General features: G+C 54.5%; 2 protein-coding genes across 6 annotated transcripts in view; one reads left to right on the forward strand and one right to left on the reverse strand.

Moving 5' to 3' along the window:
* On the reverse strand, positions 1-9,614 carry LOC144739954 (uncharacterized). 2 transcript variants are annotated; one of them, XM_078622836.1, is made up of 5 exons: positions 7,352-9,614; positions 4,147-4,779; positions 1,889-3,640; positions 1,353-1,607; positions 748-834 (listed from the first exon to the last, which is right to left on the reverse strand). In XM_078622836.1, the coding sequence occupies exons 1-4, from the start codon at positions 7,826-7,828 to the stop codon at positions 1,392-1,394; spliced, it is 3,078 nt and encodes a 1,025-aa protein (XP_078478962.1). In that variant the 5' UTR covers positions 7,829-9,614; the 3' UTR covers positions 748-834; positions 1,353-1,391. The 2 variants fall into 2 exon arrangements, with proteins under 2 accessions (XP_078478961.1, XP_078478962.1); XM_078622835.1 differs by lacking the exon at positions 1,353-1,607 and having other exon boundaries at positions 1-834; positions 7,352-9,611.
* The window catches only part of LOC144739955 (acyltransferase PGAP2-like), a 22,277-nt gene continuing 6,925 nt past the window's right edge, over positions 8,660-24,011 (forward strand). The window contains exon 1 of one of the 4 annotated variants that reach the window (XM_078622839.1): positions 8,660-9,344. The gene's annotated coding sequence lies outside the window, so the exon portion shown is untranslated. The other 3 variants (XM_078622838.1, XM_078622841.1, XM_078622840.1) reach the window with 3 other exon arrangements.

The raw sequence follows: 24,011 nt of genomic DNA on the forward strand, positions 1-24,011 counted from the left end.
TGGTGGAGGGGTCGAAGACAAGAATGTTTTTTTATTAATCAACATGAACCACAACAACAATAAACGTTAAGTACCATGAACATTCCCCAAATGTCAAAGCACTCGATTTCTTAACACCGATGCACCCTGGCGTTAACGATCAATCACCAGCACCACCCACTCAATGCCCACTCCCCCCCCCTGCTCACAGGGGCATTTGCATAGCCACACCCACTTTTTACATCGTCACACCCACCCAGCTACTAGCCCCGTGCAGCTCTCCATTTGCCATGTCTTAACATCAGCCCCGCCCTCTGCTCCGGTAGCACTGACCATGTAAAGAGTTGAGGACGAACCCACAAGATATTACACCCAGCGCTAAACTCCACATTCTCACAAAAGCAACAGGCGGTGGAAAGAGGGCATGCGGGTGGATACGGGACACTGTCATTATGAACCCTTGAGCAGGCATCACCATCATTGTGACCAACACCACCCTCAACCGTTGTCACCATCGCCACGGTGAGCGGGTCAGCAGGCATGCACCAGTGGGGCTCCCAGCGGGCCCTCTTCCTCTGCGACCCCGTGCCCCTCGTCCTCGGGCCCGAGCGCGCTGACCACGCGGTGCCAGAAGAGCTTGCAGGCACCCTCCGACCCCGCGGGGGCCACCGAGCGGCCCCGCCGGCCCCGCCGGGCGAACGAGTCTCCCCGGGCGCCGGGCCAGGTGATGTAGGTTCGCGAGCGGATGGTGCGGCGCATGCGGAGGTAGGCGGACAGCTCGTTGTGAGGGATGCGCTCGAGGAAGAGGAGCACGAGGACGTCCTGGTTCTCCTCGAAGAGACGGAACGCCGCCACCTGCACGAGAGGCAGCGTCAGCGTCACTCCAGTGGGAAACAGCGACAATCGTCACCCCAGCTACCACTGGGGACCCGCTAGGCTAGACCTATGGCAATCATCTCCACCGCGCCCACTGGCAGTAGACTAATGCCCGCTCGTATGCCGGGTGCTGAGTCGCACTGCACCGCACAGGGACAGCTGCCACCGGGGGTGCCCCTAGGCTAGATCAAAACGGTCATCGCCCTCTACTGGCAGTAGTCAAATGCCCACTCCCATGCCAGGTGCTGAGCAGAGGTCGCAAACGGGTTTTGATTCCTTACCCGTACCCGGCCGCATCAGGGTCGCAAACGGGTACCAGTACCCTACTCGATACCCGGCTACCCGTACCCGGCCGGGTATCGGGTAGGGTACAGGTACGGGTACCCGATTGAGACCTCCGGGATGAAGCCATGTTGCAGGCGCGGGTGGGTTGATTCTAGGAACTTGAATTGTGAGAAGAGAAGACGTTGGGAAATGAGTGACAAACGGTTACTCACCAGTGACTCACGTCCCACCCGTACCCGGCCGCACAAGGGTCACAAACGGGTACCCGAACCCGGCCGGGTACGGGTAGCCGGGTATCGGGTAGGGTACGGGTATCGGGTACCCGGTTGCGACCTGTGGTGCTGCACTTGAGGCGTTTCCTTCAAATGTGGGGGCTCTATGAGACGCAGCGGAAGTGGCGTCGTCGGAGTCCCTGCTGCAGAATCGAGCCACATTGAGGTATCGGTGCTCATCTCCCGCTTGCAGCCCTGCAGAACGGGTGGTGGAAATTCAACATTCCTATGGTAGAGCCCATGGATGGGTGTGTGGTGATGTTTAGTGGGTGGGTGGTGGTGGTCGTGTTGAGTGGATTGGGTGTTGGTGATGGTGGTGACGGGTGGTGGTGGTGAGTGGGCATTCGGGCGGGTGGGTGGTTAGCGGGTGGGTGGCGGTGTTGGGTGGAAGTTGGCGATGAGTGTGCGCGTGGTGGTGGGCGGTGGTTGCCGTCCATGGAGTCCCGCTACCGGCGACGTCGCCATTTCGCGCGCACCTGCAGCTCCTTGGAGCACCACTCGCTGCGCAGGTAGCTCCGCGTCACGATGCACAGCGTGCGCCGGCTCGCGTAGATTCCATCCATTATGTTCTCCACGATGTCCTTGCCCGGCACGAAGTCGCGGTGGTGCAGACAGAGGCGCATGCCGGCGCCCTCGAGCTGCGGTAGCAGCTGGCGCATGACCCACTCCTCATCGTCGCTGTTGTAGGACACGAACGCGTCGTAGCGTATCGGGCCGCCGGGCGGCCGCGTGCGCCTCTTGTGCTCCCCAAACCACGCGGCGAGCAGGTGGTACCCGTAGAGCAGGTGCCAGCGCCAGAACCTGAAGACGGTGGCGGCGAGCATGACGAGTGCGACGGCGCACGAGCAGCAGGCGAAGAGCAGCGGCCCGGAGCGGTTGCGGCACTGGCTCGCGTCAAAACGCACGAAGAGCTCGCCGCGCCGGGACAACGGGAACCCGCAGTGGACGCGCCACAGCCCCGGCGCTTGCACGTGGCTCGAGTTGAGCAGGAAGTCGCGCAGCCACTCATTGTCACAGCCGCAGGAGAGGGGATTGCCCACGACATCGAGCAGCTGCAGGCGCGGCAGCGCCCCGAGGTCGGCGGCGGACACCTCGCCGATGCGGTTGTTGCTCACGCGCAGCACCCGCAGGAGGCTCAGGTTGAGCCTGGACAGGAAGGTGACGTCGTCCAGGCGGACGCCGCGCAAGTGCAGCTCGTCGAGGAGCGGCACTGGCCGCAGCAGCGCCGGCTCCACGCCGCACAGCGGGTTGGAGCCCAAGTCCAGGTAGCGCAGGTTGGGCGTCGGCAGGAACGTGCCGGCATCCAGCGCCGACAGGTAGAGCTGCCCGGCGTGGAGCTCCTGCAGGGTGGCCAGGCCCTGCAGGAAGTTGGATGGGAAGTTGACCATGCCGTCTTTGCGCTGGCTGTTGAGGAAGAGGTGGGTGAGGCTGCGGAGGGGCGTGAACGGCGGGCTGCGGACAGCGCCCGCGGACGCGTAGTGCAGGTAGTTGTTGTTGAACTCCAGGTTCGTGAGGTTGACGAGGCCCTCGAACGCCCGCGGCCCCAGGGGCCGTAGGCCCAGCTTGTTGCCGCCCAGGTCGAGGCGGACCAAGGCGGCGAGGCCGTCGAACGCGCCGTCCTCCGCCTCCGCGATCTGGTTGTCGGCGACGTTGAGCAACAGGAGCGAGGTGAGGTTGGCGAAGTTTCCCGCCGGCAGCTTGGACAGGTAATTGCTGCGCAGGTCGAGGGCCTCCAAGAGGCCCAGGTCCTTGGGGAAGATGCCGGCCACGCTCATGAGCCGATTGGCGGACATGAGCAGGCGCCGGAGGCGACGGGGACCACGCAGGAAGCCCGAGGACACCTCGGTGATTTGGTTCTTGGAAAGGTTCAGTGTATTCAGTTCCAGCAGCCACTGGAGGTCACCGGCTTGGAGCATGGAGATCGAATTGGAGCCGAGGTCCAAGGTGGTGACGCCGCTGCCGCCGCTCCTGACACTGACGTCGGCGTTCGCGGCATCGCAGCTACCGACGTCGCCAACGGCGTTGTCACTGCCGCCGCCGATGAGGACGCTGGCTGCGGTGAGGCCGAGAGCGGACGGCGGCGGGGCGAACGCAGAGGCAGGGAACGTGGAGAGGCTGTTGGCGCCCAGGTAGACCTCGCGCAGCGCCGGTAGCCCACCTAGCGCCCAGCGCTCGACCTCCTCCATGCCATTGCTCTGGAGGTCCACCAGGCACAGCCTTGAGCAGCCCTGCGAGATGGTGACAGTCGATCAGAGGCTTGGGATTATTATGATGGTGGCGGGGGGTGGTGGTGAGGGTGGTGGCGGAGTTGATGGCAGTGGAGATGATGGTGGTGGTGGAGATGGTGGTGGAGATGATGGTGGGGGTATGAAGGGTGGTGGAGATGATGATGGTGGTGATGGTGGTGGAGATGATGGTGGGGGTGAGGTAGGTGGTGGTGGTTGAGATGATGGTGGGGGCGAGGGTGGTGCAAGCCGTTCCGGCAACACGTGCCCGGCGCGCCGGAGGAGGGCCTGCTGGGAGGGGGCTGCTGGGTGGGGTCCTGCTGGGGGGGGGACCCGCTGCTGTAGGCCTACTGGTCCACTCCCGGTGGTGGTGGTGGTGGTGGTGATGGTGGCGATGCGACCGAACAAACATCGGGGGAGCCACCGAGTGGACGGCTCACCCCCCCACATTGAGACGCCGCCGCCGCGAGCTGTGGTAAGAAGAAGAGGAAGAAGAAAGCCATTTTTACCTTGAAGGTGCCGTTGCCCAGCCTCGTGAGCCCGTTGCCTCTGAGCGAGAGCAAGCGCAGGCCCGGGAACGCGGTGCACAGCTTCGCCACCACCGCTGCCGTCAGCCACGTGCCCATCGCGTTCCCGTCCAACTCCACGGCGTGCAGGTCGACGCCGCTAAGGCTCTGCATGAAGCCCACGGCCATGCCCTCGATGGCCGCTGCCGTTCCATGGCCGAGGCCCAGCAAGCGGAGGCCGCCGAGGCGCTGCGGGTCGGTCAGCGGCACAAGGACGACGCGGGGCCGCGCCAGGCAGCGGTGGAGCAGCAGCGCGCTGAGGTTGCGCGCCGACGCGTCCGTGAAGTTCACGAGCGCCAGCGGGTTGCCCGACACGTCCAGGAGTCTCAGCGACGGGGGCAGCGGCGACGGGGGCAGCGGCGATGGCCGCGCGCCGCCACCGACAATCAGCGAGGGCAGAAGGTTGTCGGCGAGGAGGAGGTCGCGCAGGATCGGGCAGCAGGAGGCGAAGGGCAGCGTGGCCGCGTCGAGGGAGGTCAGCGAGTTGCCGCTGAGGTTGACCGACACGAGCGAGGGGAGGTCGGAGAAGGCGGTCGCCGAGATGGAAGTGATGCGGTTGTAGTCCAGGCGCAGGTACTGGTGTAGCGGGAGTGGGGGGAGAGAGGAACCATTGGGATGATGATTATGATTGCGTAGTCTCAAGACACTTCTTTCAGGAGGGGTCCTGCCAGGTTTTTTTTGCAGTGGGGGGGTGGGGGGGTGACGTTGCCGTTGCTGCTGATATGCGGTGATCACCGTGCCACGGTGCCTAGGAGATGTTAACTACCTCGCCAGGTCTACAGGAGGTCCTCGGTTCGATCCCGACCCTGACGCCTGCTGTATATTTGGAGTTTGCGTCTCTCTCCGTGGTGAGATGTTAACTACCTCGCCTGGTCTACAGGAGGTCGTTGGTTCGACCCCGACTCTGACCCCCACTGTATATTTGGCGCTGTATATTTGGAGTTTGCGTGTCTCTCCCCGTGATCGCGTGGATTTGTATCGGGGTCCTCCGGGTTTTCCCTCCACATTTAGACTCAACATCATGCTCTAAGATGTATTTTGGCTTGCCATAAACATCTACGTGGTGAAAATCCACTTCGTTGAGCTGTCATTTGTGATAGCCAGCTCGCTTCTGACAAAGAGCTACATAGCTCACCATGCCGTACCTGCTAAAGTAAAATGTTTTAGTTTATTTTACAGTTTGAAGGGGTTTCATCAGTATTAGCGATATGATTTTGGCCGATACCAGTTCCACAGTGGGGTTGGGTTTAGCTATGGGAGGATACTGGAGCACCCAGAGGAAACTCATGGGGGAGAACATACAAACTCCACACTCGCTCACGAAGACAAAGATCCCCCGTATAGCCTGGGCAGATTGCTGGGGTCAAGTGCTGTTAGCGAACAGCACCTATGAAGGCCGATACAGCACACGAGGGGGTTGTGTTGCCAGCACCACGACCGGGCCGCCTTTGTCTCACCGGTGGCGATGTTTACACCGCACCAGGTACTCATTTGAGGCCGAGTCGACCTAGGGGAGGCCCAGGACCGGTTCGGATAATCGTCACCAGTGTTGACCGTGAGCGGGAATCGAACTCGGGTCGCTTGGTTCGTAGTGCAGTGTAGCGCTAATTGCTACCATATACATATATTTAGTACATCCCATTTTCACTCGTATCTCTTCTACCATAGGGGCCGTCCATAAATGACGTCACGCACCTAGGGGGGGGGGGGTCAGACATTTGTGACGATGTGTGACGAGGGGGGGGGGGGTTTGAGAAATGTGACGTCACATCAAAATGCGCAACTTTAAATAAATATAGAATTGTTATAACAACACTAATTGTTTATAACAACACTCCTACAACATCAGAGTGCAGCGCCACATTAAATACGCACTACAATGACAATAGTTTAAAGCGATTTGAAGCATGTTTTTAAAACAATTGGGGGGGGGGGGGGGGCAGAGCTTTGTGACGTCATATTTGAGGGGGGGGGGGTCTGACTGTGACGAGGGGGGATGGGGGTCAAAAATCGTCCAAAATCGCGTGACGTCATTTATGGACGGCCCCATAGCTACCCTAACCATGAACTTCACTCTTTGATGACCGCACTCACGGTGAGGGCTCTGACACTGTTCAACCACCAACAACTGCAGGTCCCAGCAACAACAAGGCAAAGATCCCCCGAATAGCCTTCAACAAACTATGGGGGCAAGTGCTGCTGGGACAGCCCCAGGTGTTACGGGTAGACTGCTGTGCCAGGCTAAGTGCAGGAGGAGGTCACGGGACAGACCCAGGTGTTTTGTGTTGACTGGCAGATGCACATCTTGCGCTCCCCACTCTACCACTATCACCATCATCACCACCTCTACCACCATCAACATCACAATCATCACCATCATCATCATCACCACCATCACCACCTCTACCACTATCAACATAACAATCATCACCACCTCTACCACTATCAACATCATAATCATTACCAACATCACCACCTCTACCACCATCACAATCATCAACACCACCATCACAATCATCACCACCATCAACCACCTCTACCACTATCAACATCACAATCATCACCACCATCACCACCTCTACCACCATCAACATCACAATCATCACCACCATCAACCACCTCTACCACCATCAACATCACAATCATCACCATCACCACCTCCAACATCATAATCATCACCAACATCACTACCTACACCATCATAATCATCACCACCATCACCACCTCTACCACCATCACAATCATCAACCACCTCTATCACCATTATAATCATCACCACCATCACAATCATCACCACCATCACTACTTCTACCACCATCACAATCATCACCATCATCATCACATCCCCTCCCGCCCTCCACCCCCCCAGTGAAACCCCCCCGACCCCCCACACCCCTCCCCCCCCCAGTGACCCCCCCACACCCCTCCCCCCCCCCCAGTGACCCCCCACACCCCTCCCCCCCCCCAGTGACCCCCACACCCCTTCCCCCCACACCCCTCCCCCCCCCAGTGACCCCCCCACACCGCCTCCCCTCCACACCCCTGCCCCCCTAGTGACCCCCCCACACCCCCTCCCCCCCCAGTGACCCCCTCCCCCCCACACACCTCCCTCCACACCTCCCCCCCACACCCCCCCTCCCCCCCTCACCTGCAGCGCCACGAGTCCCTGTCCCAGCAAGCCGTGTGGCAGGGCCCCCCCCAGTCGGTTGTGCGCCAGGTTGAGGTCGCTCAGGAGGCCGAGGCCGGCGAAGGCGTCGCGCTCGACGCGTCGGACCTCGTTGCGAGTGGCGTTGAGCACGCGCAGGCTCGGCAGCTGCGCCAGGTCGGCGCGCGTCACCTGCCACAGGCGGTTGCCCGAAACGTCGAGCTCGCTGGCGTCCCTGGGCAGGCCGGCGGGGATGGAGCTGAGGTTGTGGTTGTAGCAGAACACCTTCAAGACGCCGCTGCTGTTGTGGATGTCGCAGTCGCGGTAGCTGTAGGGCGATGCGGGGCACGGCAGCAGTAGCAGCTGCAGCAGTAAGCAGGGCAGCAGCAGTAAGCAGGGCAGCAGCTGCAGCAGTAAGCAGGGCAGCAGCAGCTGCAGTAAGCAGGGCAGCAGATGCGGGGAAAGCGCACGAGACCCCATTGTGGTTATGGGGGGGGGGGGTTGAGTTTTAGGGTGAGAAGGTCGAGTTTAGGGGTAGGGTTCGGGGTCAGAGAGTTTCGGGTTGGGATTTGGGTTAGAGGTTAGGGTTGGGATGAGGGGTTGGGATGAGGGATTGGGTTTAGGGTATGGGGTTGGGGTTAGGGGTTGGGTTTGGGGTTAGGTTTTAGGGTTGGGGTTAGGGTTTGGGGTTCGGGTTTACAACGAGGGTTTAGGGTTAGGCTGCTGATGCTGCTGATGCTGCTGCTGCTGATGCTGCTGCTGATGCTGCTGCTGATGCTGATGCTGCTGATGCTGCTGATGCTGTTGCTGCTGATGCTGCTGCTGATGCTGCTGCTGCTGATGTTGCTGCTGCTGATGCTGCTGCTGCTGCTGATGCTGCTGCTGCTGCTGATGCTGCTGCTGCTGATGCTGCTGCTGCTGATGCTGCTGATGCTTCTGATGCTGCTGCTGATGCTTCTGATGCTGCTGATGCTTCCTGTTTGTGTGTTGATGCTGCTGTTGCTGCTGATGCTTCCTTCTTCTGATGATGCTTCCTGTTTGTGTGTTGATGCTGCTGCTGATGCTGATTTAATATGGGCTTCTAGTGTACGAACGTTGAACTTCTTTCGCACCTTACCTAGCCAACCGCGCATAATCGGAGGTGCGGGTGAAGGACAACACACGTCAAGGCAACAACAACAACAAGCGGTTCTAAAGACGTGAACTTGTCAATCTAGGTGATGGTGATGATGATTGAAAGGGACATCGCTCCCACTGCATGTCCGAATATCGGAAGGAAGAGCGCCTTCCAGACGGCCGCTAGCGAGTGCGCTTCTCCGCTGCTGCTGCTTCTGTGGTGCTTCTCTGATGCCTACGGTGTCTCTGCTGCTGCTTCTGTGGTGCTTCTCTGATGCCTACGGTGTCTCTGCTGCTGCTTCTGTGGTGCTTCCCTGACGCCTGCGGTGTCTCTGTTGCTCCGCTGCTGCTGCTTCTGTGGTGCTTTGCTGCTGCTGCTTCTGTGGTGCTTCTGTGGTGTTTCCCTGCTGCTGCTGCTGCTTCTGTGGCGCTTCCCTGATGCATGCGGTGTCTCTTGCTCCCCTGCTGCTGCTTCTGTGGTGCTTCCCTGACGCCTGCGGTGTCTCTGCTTCTGTGGTGCTTCTGTGGTGCTTCCCTGACGCCTGCGGTGTCTCTGCTTCTGTGGTGCTTCTGTGGTGCTTCCCTGCTGCTGCTTCTGTGGTGCTTCCCTGACGCCTGCGGTGTCTCTGCTTCTGTGGTGCTTCCCTGCTGCTGCTTCTGTGGTGCTTCTGTGATGCCTGCGGTGTCTCTGCTGCTCTCCTGCTGCTGCTGCTGCTTCACTGCCTCTCTCTCTGAGTTTTCTCTTCCTCCGGCGTCGCCTTCTCTTCTCTACCCCCCCCCACACCGCGCGTCTCGTCCTCGCCCCGGCTGCGTGAGGCCGCGCCTCGCCGCACAAAGAGGGGCGACGCTTCGGGGAAGTCGTCGCGTGGGTGCAGAGCAGGTGAGCGAGTGAGTGTGTGTGTGAGAGTGTCATTGTGGGAGTGTGTGTGTGTCATTGTGAGAGTGTGTGTGTGTGAGAGAGTGTGTGAGTGAGAGTGTGTGTGAGTGTCATTGTGAGAGAGTGTGTGTGTGAGAGTGTCATTGTGAGAGTGTGTGAGTGAGTGTGTGTGAGAGTATGAGAGTAGTGTGTGAGTAAGAGTGTCATTGTGAGAGTGTGTGTGAGTGTCATTGTGAGAGTGGTTTTGTGTGTGTGACCGTGAGAGTCTGTGGCCACCCACGCCCTCGTGTGCCGTGCCGGCCTTCATAGGTGCTCGCTAACAGCACTTGCCCCTACAATCTGTTAAGGCTATACGGGGGATCTTTGTCTGTGTGGGGAGCGGTGGTGTAGCGGTTAGCGCTACGCTGCGCTACGAACCTGGCGTCCCGGGTTCGATTCCCGCTCACGGCCAACACCAGTGACGATTATCTGAACCGGTTATGGATCTCCCCTAGGTCGACTCAGCCTCAAATGAGTACACGGTGCGGTGTGTAAACATCGTCACTAGGGAGACAAAGGCGGTCGGGCGTGGTGTTGGTCACCCACCCCCTCGTGTGCCGTGCCGGCCTTCATAGGTGCTCGCTCACAGCGCTTGCCCCAAAAGTTTGTTAAGGCTACACGGGGGATCTTTGTCATTGTGTGAGTTTGGGGAACGGTGGCGCAGCGGTTAGCGCATCGCGTGACAAACCTTTCCACCCGGATTCGATTCCCGCTCACGGCCAGTACCAGTCACGATTATCTGAACCGGTCCTGGGCCCGCCCTAGGTCGACTCAGCCTCAAAATGAGTACCTGGTGCGGTGTGTGGTTAACGTCGTTACTAGGGAGACAAAGGCGGTCGAGCGTGGTGCTGGCCACCGGCATTTTGATAGGTGCTACTCGCTAACAGCACTTTCCCCAAAGTCTGTTGAGGCTATACGGGAGGGGGGGGAGATCTTTGTCTTTGTGAGAGCATGGGAGGTGCACGGAGTGACATTATGACTGGAATGTGTGTACAGTACATTGACTTGCGGTTTATAATGGATGGATGTGATTATGTGTGTGTTCTATGTGAGTGTGTATGTTTGTGTGATTGTGTGTGTGATGGGGCAGTTCGGAAAAAACACATTCCTGCGGAGGGAGCTGGTAGGAACGTTGGGTTGCTCGGTCAATGGCCAGGGTCAACGGCGGCGTGGTGTATTCCGCAAATATGCCCGACTGTGAGGGCGGGCACAAGCCGGCGTGAGTAGGTTAAACGTTGAGTTTTATAAGGGCACCACGGGGTGACCAGCCCCTCCCCACCCAGCCCCACCCCTCCCACCCCCCACCTAGCCCCACCCTCCCCACCCAGTCCCTCCCCACCCAGCCCCTCCCTCCCCACCCAGCCCCTCTCCACCCTCCCCTCTCCACCCAGCCCACCCCTCCCATTTTTCAATGCACGACGGACGGACGGACACAATAATCCCCTGTGGCCTGGTGGAACCAGGACCAGGAGGTTCTTACCAGTAAAACCTCCTACCTACTCGTTAGTGCGGGACGGCAACGCTGTGGTGAGCAGTGCCGTGGGGGGAATGGCAAATTGAGATTGTCCATTCCCCTCATGGCATTTGTAGCCACCACAACGGCCAAATGGGGTCTCTGGACAGGTGCGAGGGGCTGGTAACCCCTCCACCTTCAAATAAATTACCACGATACCACGGAATGATAATGAATGAATGGCCACGTGGAAAGTTCGAACCCTCACTGCCAGAGGAGAGGCTGCCACTCTTTTGTCGGGAGCTGGACCGGTACCGCCTGGATCTCTGCGGTATTCAGGAGATCCGGTGGACCGGCTCTGGTTCCTGCCACCATGAGGGGTGGACAGTCCTCTACTCGGGGGCAGGAGACCACTAAACAAAAGGGAGTGGTTCGTGGTGGTGACGTGTAGGAAGCTGTAAGCCCCAGGCTACTTTTGGCTTGCCTTCCCATCAACCAGAGGCGAGGAGTGGTGGTCGTGGTTACTTATGTCCCCACTGAAGACGAACATTCGTGGAGGTGGAGAGATGCAGGCAAGGCCGATGAGTCAGATGCCTTCTATGACCTGTCACAGGTGCTGGCTAAAGTGGCCCCACTGGATAGAGTCATCTTGTTGGGTGACTTCAATGCTCGAGTTGGTCATGATGCTGGCACCTGGTCTGGAGTGATTGGAAGGCATGGATTCCTGCGGTCACGAAAGCTTCAAATCAAGAGCGTTATTAATGTAGTGGATTATTAACTTTATATAGAATATATCTATTATTTGGCTGCTGCTGCCGCTGCTATGCGTTTCCACACAGCGACAAAGACACATCGAGCTGTCATTCGTGATGGCCTGGGGGCGTCGCTTCCGAACAACGTGATATCTCAGTGCGCCGTTACCTGCTCAAATACAAGTCTTACCCCACGCTGTGTACAAGAGGGGGGGGGGGGGCATAGAAATGCAGGACAAGGAACGCAAAGGCAGATGTCGACAGAATTCACCCCCCACCTTGCCCACCTCACCAGACCGGAATATCCAGAGCCGCCAGCTCTTGGGGAGGAAGAGAGGAGAGGGGAAGGGAGAGAAGGGGGTAGAGAGAGAGGGAGGGTGAAGAGAGAGGGGGTAGAGAGAGGGGGTAGAGAGAGAGGGGGTAGAGAGAGAAGGGGTAGAGATAGAGGGGGTAGAGAGAGGGGGGGGGTGAAGAGAGAGGGGGTAGAGAGAGAGGGGGTAGAGAGAGAGGGGGTAGAGAGAGAGGGTATAGAGAGAGAGGGGGTAGAGAGAGAGGGGGTAGAGAGAGAGAAGGGGGGTAAGAAGGAGAGCAGAGCGTGAACTCTTTTGTGAAATCTTTCATTTAAAAAAGGGGGGGGGGCACATAAAGCAAAGCATTGATAACAAAAACACGAAATGATGAACGAAACAAAGTGTCGACTACACCGAGCATCTTGTTTCCTCTGATCGTAAACAAAAGAGAGGGGAAGGGAGAGAGTGGTGGTGGTGGTGGTGGAGAGAGCTGGGAGAGTATGGAGGAAGTAAAGCGACCATTATTAATCACAATGAAGGATTTTTTTTTTGGGTGCTTAGATCGCGTAGGTATATCAATGTTGCGCCGTAACCCTCCACCACCCGACACAGCCCGTAAGGTTCGCCACGTCAACAACCCGCCGATTGATCTTCTTGGTTATTTCGGTAAAGTCACGTAGAAGGGAAGTAATAAAATAATAAAAATAAAACACAATAAAATAATTATCACGACGTTTCGGCCACAACGCAAGCAGCCGTCCTCAGGTGAAAACCAGGTCCGTCTTTTTTCATTCAGACTCTGTCGCCTCGACGGACCTGGTTTTCACCTGAGGACGGCTGCTTGCGTTGTGGCCGAAACGTCGTGAGAATTATTTTATTGTGCTTTATTTTTATTATTTTATTACTTCCCTTCTACGTGACTTTACCGAAAGAACCAAGAAGATGAATCCCTGCAGTCACGAAAGCTTTAAATCGAAATTTAACCCGCCGATTGGTTTACTATTTCAGCCCACCGGTGTGTTGGAGAGTGATTTCAACGAAACTATGTTGATACTCTTAGTTTTTTCGGTAAAGTCACGTAGGTAAAAAAATTACATTAAAATTAATAAAAAATAAAAAAATAAAAATCACGACGTTTCAGAGGCAACACAAGTCTCCGTCATCAGGTGGGACCGTCACAGCCAGATTTGCTGCATCAAGTGAGGCAGAGATTCCAAGATGCAAGTTCTTAAATACAAGTTAAGGGGGAGGAGAGGGGGGATACTAAGAGTATGAATCCTTGCAGTCACGAAAGCTTCAAATCTAGAAACTATGTTTGTTGATTTGTTTGAGGAAGTAAAAGGCCCAGTGAGATGTGTGGCTCTCTCTTTTTATCGACGTAACGATCACAAACGACAGCTCAAACGAGTCGGCTTGTCGTGGAAATGTACAGCAGCAGCCAAACACCCTCAAGGCGTGGTGACGCTGATTCCAAATGTAGAGGGCAAAATACATCGGAAGACCCGCAGAAAAATACACGCGACCACGGGGAGAGAGAGACACGCAAACTCCAAATATACAGCAGGCATCGTCAGGGTCGGGATCGAACCCACGACCTCCTGTAGACCAGGCGACGTAGTTAACATCTCCTAGCCACCGTGATGATGATGATGAGAGAGAGAGACACGCAAACTCCAAATATACAGCAACAGGCATCGTCAGGGTCGGGATCGAGCCCACGACCTCCTGTATACCAAGCGAGGTAGTTAACATATCATAGCCACTGTGATGATGATGAGAGAGAGACACGCAAACTCCAAATATACAGCAGGCATCGTCAGGATCGGGATCGAACCCACGACCTCCTGGAGACCAGGCGACGTAGTTAACATCTAGCCACCGTGATGATGATGATGATGAGAAAGAGAGAGACACGCAAACTCCAAATATACAGCAACAGGCATCGTCAGGGTCGGGATCGAGCCCACGACCTCCTGTAGACCAGGCGAGGTAGTTAACATCTCGCCGCCGTATACACCAGATAAAACATCCCCTGTATAGCCTTTAACAGACTGTTGGGGCAAGTGGTTGTGAACGTCACACGAGCGGGAGGTGTGGTCGATTTTGTTTCCCCAGTGACGATGTTCACACACCTCACAGGGTACTCATTTGAGGCTGAGTTGACCTAGGGGAGGCCCAGGACCGGTTCAAATAATCGTCACCGGTGGTGGTCGTGAGCGGAAATCGAACTCGGGTCTCGCCGGGTTCGTAGCGAAGCGTAGCGCTAACCACTGCGCCACCGCTCCCCGACACAGCCACACAAAGACACACATAGACACACACAGACACACACAGCCACACAGATACACACATAGACACACACAGACACGCATAGATGCACGCAGACACATACAGACACACGCAGACACACACATACACACACAGCCACACAGACACACATAGCCACACACAGACACACAGCTACGCACAGGCACACACAGCCACACATAGACACCCGCAGACACACGCAGACACACACAGACACACATACACACACACAGACACACACAGCCACACACAAACTTCACGCTTGTTTCCTATCGAGACCGGTTTTGGAAATAGGAATAAAAACGAACCCTTTAACCATCGCGAAGTAATCATGTATCATCTCGGAAACGATAAACACATTTATGTAAACAATAAGAAAACAATTAGGCAACGTTACTGACGCATTGCACTGTGTGATGCAGGGCCACGTGGTATCTTTAGTGACGTTCATCATTGTGACGACATCGCTTCCACGTGGGATCGCCATGACAACGGCAATGATGATGATGAAGTAAAAACCGATGCCTCCTGCTCGTTCGTATTCGTTACTCGGCAATTGAGTCTACGCGCCACGCCCCGTGGCTCCGTTCAACCCCGGTGATGAAGATCACATTGTCTTCTTATTATTCTTTCGTATGGATTAATAGATAGCAGCACGTTAAAGGCGTGTCATGTTTAGCTGTTTTCATCCACTCAATTGCCCGTTCGGACGCTGTAGTGGATCTCGTCCCGGCAGGGGCAGAGTCAGCGCGGGATCAAGCTAATGCGGGGCCTGTAGCATGATGTAAAAAAAAAAACGTAAATATTGAGACGCAAATTTTTCACTTGCATAGTAAAGTAATTGTATTTTTTCATTTGCTATACGGCCGGGTAATACGACAAATCGCTAACCTTAAACACCTGGTCGTTCGTAAAAGTTGAAGGCAGTATAGTACTATAGTAATAGTGCCGGATGAAGCTAGTGTGGGGGGGGGGGGGTCGTCATCATCGTCGTAATCATCGTCGTAATCGACGTCGCAATCGACGTCATCGACGTCGTCATCGACGACGTCAACACAGCAGCGTTGATTTACCACTCGGCTACTCCTCACCCAATCACCAGGCTCAACAACAACTACGATGTCACATGACCCAGCCGTTGCTCGCGTCTACGGCGACACCTGACCCCGCCCCCCGCCGCCATTGTCTCTGCTGTACCGGAGGGACGTTACAGCCACGGAGGAAAGCTTTCTGGAACCGTTTGGTCACAAAAAATAAAAGATGTTTCATGCTGATTGCGTCGTTGACGAGGTTTCGTTTTGTTTGCTTGCTTAGAGGTCGGGGGACAACCCCCATCGCAGCCGAACTGCCTCACAAAGACAAATATCCGCCATGTAGCCTTTAAACACGCTGTTGTGGCAAGTGCTGCTAGCGAACACCTTTTAAGGCAACATGGTAAGACACTAAAATACACGGTCACATATACCCGTACACAGATATACAACAACCGCCATTCGCCACTAAGTGGCGGTGACGTCACCACGGCGCTTGTGCCAGGCCATGTGCACCTTGAGGCCACGTGAAGTGTCGAACGTCCCGCTGGCAGGAGGTCACGGGGCAGACCCAGCAGGTGCCACGGGTCGACTGACTGAGATGACTGAGATGACTGGCTGATGCACCACCTGTGCCCCCTACTGTGCCAACTTACTATGTTTTATCCACCCGGCGCTCTGCTCGTTGTTGTGAGTGTCGCTCCTCTCTCTTCCGTTGTTGCTGGAGGGCGACTGCCTCCAACTGCCCAGTAGCGTCCTTCACGAGCCTCCTCCATAGAGGCCGATCTTGACACCGCTGGTACCAGTCATCGGCAAGTCCACTCAGCTCCACATCCTCCTGTACCACATCACTCCATCTCTTTTCTAGACATGCCGCACCCATTTAGTTCCTTCAATCCGGCTGAACAAAAGCTGTTTGGGCATGCGGTGGCTGGGCATGCGAGCTACATGACCCAGCCAACGCAGCCTTGCCTGCCGGAGGAGCTCACCAATGGGACTTTGTCCAGATCTTTCAAGGATTGGTGAGCTCAAACAATCCAGCCTGGTTAAACCAAGGATGGATCATAGCCAGGCCAGCCTGAATATTTCTAACCAGCGAAGATGTTCCATTAGGGGGCATCAACGTTTTGCAAGCACAGAGAAGGGAGGGCATGACCGTGGCCGAGAAGACAAGGTAGCTTCCACAGAGCGTGATGCAACTGATGAAAAGATGATGCCGCTCGACTGATTCGGAGTGAGACCTCTGCTGTCAAACCGTGGCCGGTCATGATCACACTGCCCAGGTATGGGAAACTCTCCATTCTCTTGACAAATACCCCATCACCAATTGGGAGTTGTGGGGGTGGAGTGTCTGATGGTACAACATACCCAGGCAGGAGCTTAGTTTTGGTTGGGCTTATGGTAAGGCCCCACCTTTTGGTGGCAAGCTCCAGGTTCAGCAGCAGCATATCCAACTCCTTCTCTGAGTGAGCAGCAATTATCAAATCATCAGCATACGTAACGTGGTTGACCAATAGGGAGCCATCCCTTGACTGCACCCGGGCATCGACCAGCCTCCCATTGTATCTGTACGAGCCATCGAATTCTTCATGAACTAGGTGATCGAAGTATAAGCTAAATAATGTGGGAGCCAGAGGATATTCCTGTCGCACCCCAAGGTGAACAGGGAATGGCTCCGACTCCTGGCCTCGTAGATTTACCCAGGCCCGCTCACCATCATGAAGGTCCTTAATGATTGTGAGCAAAGAGTCAGAGACTCCAAAAGCACGAAAAACAACCCAGAGCCCAGGCCTACTGATGGTATCATAGGCCTTGACCAGGTCAATAAAGCAGATATGTAGGTCTTGTTAGAATCCCCTACACCTCTGTTGTTGCAGACAGACAGAAAGTATGGCATCTGTGCAGGACCACCATTTCCTGAAACCACATTGGGGCTCCGCAAGCCTCACTTCAACATGCCTGGTAAGGCGATGTTGAATAATCCTTGCCAGGACCTTTCCCGGCACATTGAGGAGGGAGATGCCCCTACAGTCGTGACAGTCTGTGCGGTCCCCTTCTTAAAGAGGAGGACCACCAGGGCATCCTTCCAATCCTGCCAAACCCGTCCAGTGGTCCAGACTGTTATTATGATGTCATGGAGGGCAGTCTGTGCACAAACGCCACCCTCCCTCAGCATTTCGCTTGGAAGATCAACTCTGCCCAGTACTTTTCCTGGTCTCAGACTCTGGATCGCCTTCTGTACTTCCTCAACAGATGGCACTTCAGCCAGCCACTCACAGGGGGTGACAACTTCTTGCAATATTTGAGGCACCACAACCTCAGCAGGGTCATCCACACTTTGCCCCATGATGTTTTCCAGGCTAAGGGATATCCCACCCCAAGAACTCAGAAATGCTCAGAAAATCTGTAAACCTGTTCCTAGGGGTCGGAGATTGAATCACCTTTATTTCCCCTAATGATTGTAATAGGTGTGGCACTGCAATTTACTTTTTTGATGGAGTTAAAGAGTGATTTGTGATCACGGGCCACTGAGGCAGACTCCATCTCCTCAGCAACCCACAACCACCACCCATCCTTGCAGTGCTTCACGGCTCTCCGAAACTCTGAGCGAAGGCTGCGGCAAGCCCCCTCATTCTCTGATGTCGGATGCTGTTGACGATGAGAGAGGAACTATCGCTTTTTCTCATCCAGCTTGAACACCTCCTCTATCAGCCAGGGTCCCTGGGGATGTTTGGACCATGTACCCAAAGCAGCCATTTCAGCTGCATGAGCAACAGTCCTAAACCTCGCTCATTTCCTGGCCTCTGGATGATGGGAAGGCGAGCCCACAGTAGCCATGAGCTTACAGCCTCCCACACCTCATCGTCACGTTCAGAAGAAGTGCTACTCTCTGTTAATTGGCAGTCTCCTGCTCCGAGTAGAGGACTGTCCATCCTTTATGGTGTCAGGAGCAAAAGCCGGTCCATCGGACCTCATGAATACCACAGAGATCCAGGCGGTACCGCTCCAGCTCCCAACAGAGGAGTGGAAGCCTCTCCTCCGCAGTGAGCGTTCGAACATTCCACGTGGCCACCCGCAGTGGTTTTTTGCTGTTTCGGGAGGAACTCCGAGGCCAATCGAAATTGGCCCTCCCCCCATGTCACAGCTCACCACAGCGTTACCGTCCGGCACCAACTAGGAGGGAAGGGGTGTTATAAAAAAACAAAGACAAAGATCCCCCGTGTAGCCTTAACGGACTCTTGGGACAAGTGCTGTTAGCGAGCACCTATGAAGGCCGGCACGACACACGAGGGGGTGGGTGGCCAGCACCACGCCCGGCCGCCTTTGTCTCCCCAGTGGCGATGTTTACACACCGCACTAGGTATTCATTTGAGGCCGAGTCGACCTAGGGGAGGCCCAGGACCGGTTCAGATAATCGTCACCGGTGTTGGTGGCCGTGAGCGGGAATCGAACTCGGGTCGCCGGGTTCGTAGCGCGCTAACCGCTCCACACACATAAACACTCAAATACACTGATACGTATACAATGAGCAATGTCCCCTTCACACAATCAATATATCCTCATGAATGTCATGGAAGTGCATTGTTTGCTTGTTAATTTTTTTTAATGAAACGTACAATGACTAAAATGTAAATTCTCTTGCTCAAGGACAACGTGGCCATCTTGCTCAGGGATGGAGCCTTCTTGCTCAAGGATAACGTGGCCATCTTGCTCAGGGATGGAGCCTTCTTGCTCAAGGACAACGTGGCCATCTTGCTCAGGGATGGTGCCATTTTGCTCAAGAACTACGTAACCATCTTGCTCAGGGATTGGAGTGGCCATCTTGCTCAGGAATCGGGTCATCTTGCTCAGGGATGGAGTGGCCATCTTGCTCAGGGACGATTCTTCGTTTTTAATCGGGACCGCCCCCCTCCGCCCTACCCAATATGGCTGCGGGCAGCACCGATGACGTCACTACGGAAGTCGACATGTACTCGAGAACCATGGAGCCGTGACCGGCGATCTCCGCGTCTCCGCCGCCTCCTTCCCGCGCCCCCTCGCCGCCGCCTCCTCCCTCCTCACGGCGGCGGGGACACCCCGAGGGACACCCCAGAGACGCCGAGTCCCTGCGCCCCTCACGGGCCGCTCGGCCGAGGAGGCCGCGCCCGACTCCCTGCTCGCCTGGACGCCTCTACCGCGGAGGAGGCGAGGGGCTCGGTAGGGTCTTGGTGGGGTGGGGGGTGCGAGACCGGGCCCCGTTCTGATTTTGAAACCCCAACAGCCGTTCGTCGTGTGGATGTACTCGGCCCCCGCCACATCAATGTGGAGTTTCCACCACCAGGCTCTGCAGGGCTGCAGACGGGAGTTTGAGAACCGACGCTTCAACAATGCTCGCGTGAGCATCAACTCTTAAGCTTCAAATCAAGATTAAACTCTTAAGAGTTACAAAAATATACAAATTTGGTGAATTGTGCCGTGACTTTTGTCGTTAAATCCCAGGTCTGTACGCAACTGGGGTCTCGATGGGCACGGGGGGTCTTTCCTGCTTGGTGCATCTCACTGCGTGGGGGTTAAACGGGGTCTTTGGTGCAAGGGGTGGTATCAATGAAAGGGTTGTCTCGCAGGGGTCTGTGAACGGGGTCTATCGTCAATTGGTGTCTGACTTGGGACTCGTTGGGGTTTAAGGGATTCTGTCAATGAGGGGTCTAATCATTGGGGGTCTCAATGAGGCCTCTCAATCGACCGGGGTCTCTGTGGGGGGGGGGGGGGGGGGGTCTGACTCGAGGCGTTTTTGGGATCTGGTCGATGGGGGTCTAAATTGGGTCTTTGGTAATTGAATTGGGTCTCTGGATCTTTGGTAAATGAATGGGGTCTCTGCGTCTTTGGTAAATGAATGGGGTCTCTGCGTCTTTGGTAAATGAATGGGGTCTCTGCGTCTTTGGTAAATGAATGGGGTCTCTGGATCTTTGGTAAATGAATTGGGTCTCTGGATCTTTGGTAAATGAATGGGGTCTCTGGATCTTTGGTAAATGAATGGGGTCTCTGGATCTTTGGTAAATGAATGGGGTCTCTGGATCTTTGGTAAATGAATGGGGTCTCTGGATCTTTGGTAAATGAATGGGGTCTCTGGATCTTTGGTAAATGAATGGGGTCTCTGCGTCTTTGGTAAATGAATGGGGTCTCTGGATCTTTGGTAAATGAATGGGGTCTCTGCGTCTTTGGTAAATGAATGGGGTCTCTGCGTCTTTGGTAAATGAATGGGGTCTCTGGATCTTTGGTAAATGAATGGGGTCTCTGGATCTTTGGTAAATGAATTGGGTCTCTGCGTCTTTGGTAAATGAATGGGGTCTGTGGGTCTTTGGTAAATGAATGGGGTCTCTGGATCTTTGGTAAATGAATGGGGTCTCTGGATCTTTGGTAAATGAATGGGGTCTGTGGGTCTTTGGTAAATGAATTGGGTCTCTGCGTCTTTGGTAAATGAATGGGGTCTCTGGATCTTTGGTAAATGAATGGGGTCTCTGGATCTTTGGTAAATGAATTGGGTCTCTGCGTCTTTGTTAAATGAATGGGGTCTCTGGATCTTTGGTAAATGAATTGGGTCTCTGCGTCTTTGGTAAATGAATGGGGTCTGTGGGTCTTTGGTAAATGAATGGGGTCTCTGGATCTTTGGTAAATGAATTGGGTCTCTGCGTCTTTGGTAAATGAATGGGGTCTGTGGGTCTTTGGTAAATGAATTGGGTCTCTGCATCTTTGGTAAATGAATGGGGTCTCTGGATCTTTGGTAAATGAATGGGGTCTCTGGATCTTTGGTAAATGAATTGGGTCTCTGCGTCTTTGGTAAATGAATGGGGTCTGTGGGTCTTTGGTAAATGAATGGGGTCTCTGGATCTTTGGTAAATGAATGGGGTCTCTGGATCTTTGGTAAATGAATGGGGTCTGTGGGTCTTTGGTAAATGAATTGGGTCTCTGCGTCTTTGGTAAATGAATGGGGTCTCTGGATCTTTGGTAAATGAATGGGGTCTCTGGATCTTTGGTAAATGAATTGGGTCTCTGCGTCTTTGGTAAATGAATGGGGTCTCTGGATCTTTGGTAAATGAATTGGGTCTCTGGATCTTTGGTAAATGAATGGGGTCTGTGGGTCTTTGGTAAATGAATGGGGTCTCTGGATCTTTGGTAAATGAATTGGGTCTCTGCGTCTTTGGTAAATGAATGGGGTCTGTGGGTCTTTGGTAAATGAATTGGGTCTCTGCGTCTTTGGTAAATGAATGGGGTCTGTGGGTCTTTGGTAAATGAATTGGGTCTCTGGATCTTTGGTAAATGAATGGGGTCTCTGGATCTTTGGTAAATGAATTGGGTCTGTGGGTCTTTGGTAAATGAATTGGGTCTCTGCGTCTTTGGTAAATGAATGGGGTCTGTGGGTCTTTGGTAAATGAATGGGGTCTGTGGGTCTTTGGTAAATGAATTGGGTCTCTGCGTCTTTGGTAAATGAATGGGGTCTCTGGATCTTTGGTAAATGAATGGGGTCTGTGGGTCTTTGGTAAATGAATGGGGTCTGTGGGTCTTTGGTAAATGAATTGGGTCTCTGCGTCTTTGGTAAATGAATGGGGTCTGTGGGTCTTTGGTAAATGAATTGGGTCTCTGGATCTTTGGTAAATGAATGGGGTCTGTGGGTCTTTGGTAAATGAATTGGGTCTCTGTGTCTTTGGTAAATGAATTGGGTCTCTGCGTCTTTGGTAAATGAATTGGGTCTCTGGATCTTTGGTAAATGAATGGGGTCTGTGGGTCTTTGGTAAATGAATTGGGTCTCTGCGTCTTTGGTAAATGAATGGGGTCTGTGGGTCTTTGGTAAATGAATTGGGTCTCTGCGTCTTTGGTAAATGAATTGGGTCTCTGAATTTTTGGTAAATGAATGGGGTCTGTGGGTCTTTGGTAAATGAATGGGGTCTCTGGATCTTTGGTAAATGAATTGGGTCTCTGGATCTTTGGTAAATGAATGGGGTCTGTGGGTCTTTGGTAAATGAATTGGGTCTCTGCGTCTTTGGTAAATGAATGGGGTCTCTGGATCTTTGGTAAATGAATTGGGTCTCTGGATCTTTGGTAAATGAATGGGGTCTGTGGGTCTTTGGTAAATGAATTGGGTCTCTGCGTCTTTGGTAAATGAATTGGGTCTCTGGATCTTTGGTAAATGAATGGGGTCTGTGGGTCTTTGGTAAATGAATGGGGTCTCTGGATCTTTGGTAAATGAATGGGGTCTCTGGATCTTTGGTAAATGAATGGGGTCTGTGGGTCTTTGGTAAATGAATTGGGTCTCTGCGTCTTTGGTAAATGAATGGGGTCTCTGGATCTTTGGTAAATGAATTGGGTCTCTGGATCTTTGGTAAATGAATGGGGTCTGTGGGTCTTTGGTAAATGAATTGGGTCTCTGCGTCTTTGGTAAATGAATTGGGTCTCTGGATCTTTGGTAAATGAATTGGGTCTCTGCGTCTTTGGTAAATAAATGGGGTCTCTGGGTTATCCCAGAATTTGACCTCAGAACGGTGTCTCAGGGATCAGTCAATGGGGTCTGTGAGTGGGCTATTAATGGGGGGGGGGCTTTTGACTGGGGTCTCTGTGGTATCTTTGACGTGGTTGGGGTGCCCAACTGGGTATGTGGGAGGTGCCTGAATAGGGCCCTGTAAGGATTTTGGGATCCTCTTAGGGTGCCGCGGTGATGAGATGTCAACTGCCTCGCCTGGTATCCAGGCTGTCGTGGGTTCCATCCCTGCCCTGACACCTGCTGTATATTTGGAGTTGGCATGTTCTCCCCGTGGTCGCGTGGAGTTTTCCTCCGGGTCCTCCACTGTGACCTACCACATTTCAGGATAAATGTCCCGCACGGCGTTTGGCCACTCGGTTGAGCCACCATTTTTGGTGGCCAGGTCGCTTCTGAAAACGAGCTACACTGGGCCCTTGGCGAATGAATGGGATATCACTGGGGTCTCTGGGTCCTGTGGTGGGGTTTCTGGGGTCTCTTGGGCAAGGTTTCCCCTCCTGTGCCCCCCCCCCCCTCTCAACACTAAGCCCCCATGACGCTGGGGATATAATCGCTGGCGTGGCTAAGCGGTTTACCCGTAGCCCGCACCTCTCCAGTTGGACTCCTCACCCAGTGTTTGACACCCAGTCTAGTGAGTCTACAGAGACCCAGTCTCTTGTGACACCCAGTCTAGTGAGTCTACAGAGACCCAGTCTCTTGTGACACCCAGTCTAGTGAGTCTACAGAGACCCAGTCTCTTGTGACACCCAGTCTAGTGAGTCTACAGAGACCCAGTCTCTTGTGACACCCAGTCTAGTGAGTCTACAGAGACTCAGTCTCTTGTGACACCCAGTCTAGTGAGTCTACAGAGACCCAGTCTCTTGTGACACCCAGTCTAGTGAGTCTACAGAGACCCAGTCTCTTGTGACACCCAGTCTAGTGAGTCTACAGAGACCCAGTCTCTTGTGACACCCAGTCTAGTGAGTCTACAGAGACTCAGTCTCTTGTGACACCCAGTCTAGTGAGTCTACAGAGACCCAGTCTCTTGTGACACCCAGTCTAGTGAGTCTACAGAGACTCAGTCTCTTGTGACACCCAGTCTAGTGAGTCTACAGAGACCCAGTCTCTTGTGACACCCAGTCTAGTGAGTCTACAGAGACCCAGTCTCTTGTGACACCCAGTCTAGTGAGTCTACAGAGACCCAGTCTCTTGTGACACCCAGTCTAGTGAGTCTACAGAGACTCAGTCTCTTGTGACACCCAGTCTAGTGAGTCTACAGAGACCCAGTCTCTTGTGACACCCAGTC

Source organism: Lampetra planeri, unplaced genomic scaffold (assembly GCF_965212315.1).
Source record: "Lampetra planeri unplaced genomic scaffold, kcLamPlan1.2.h2 scaffold_181, whole genome shotgun sequence".
NCBI classification, from domain to species: Eukaryota; Metazoa; Chordata; class Hyperoartia; order Petromyzontiformes; family Petromyzontidae; genus Lampetra; species Lampetra planeri.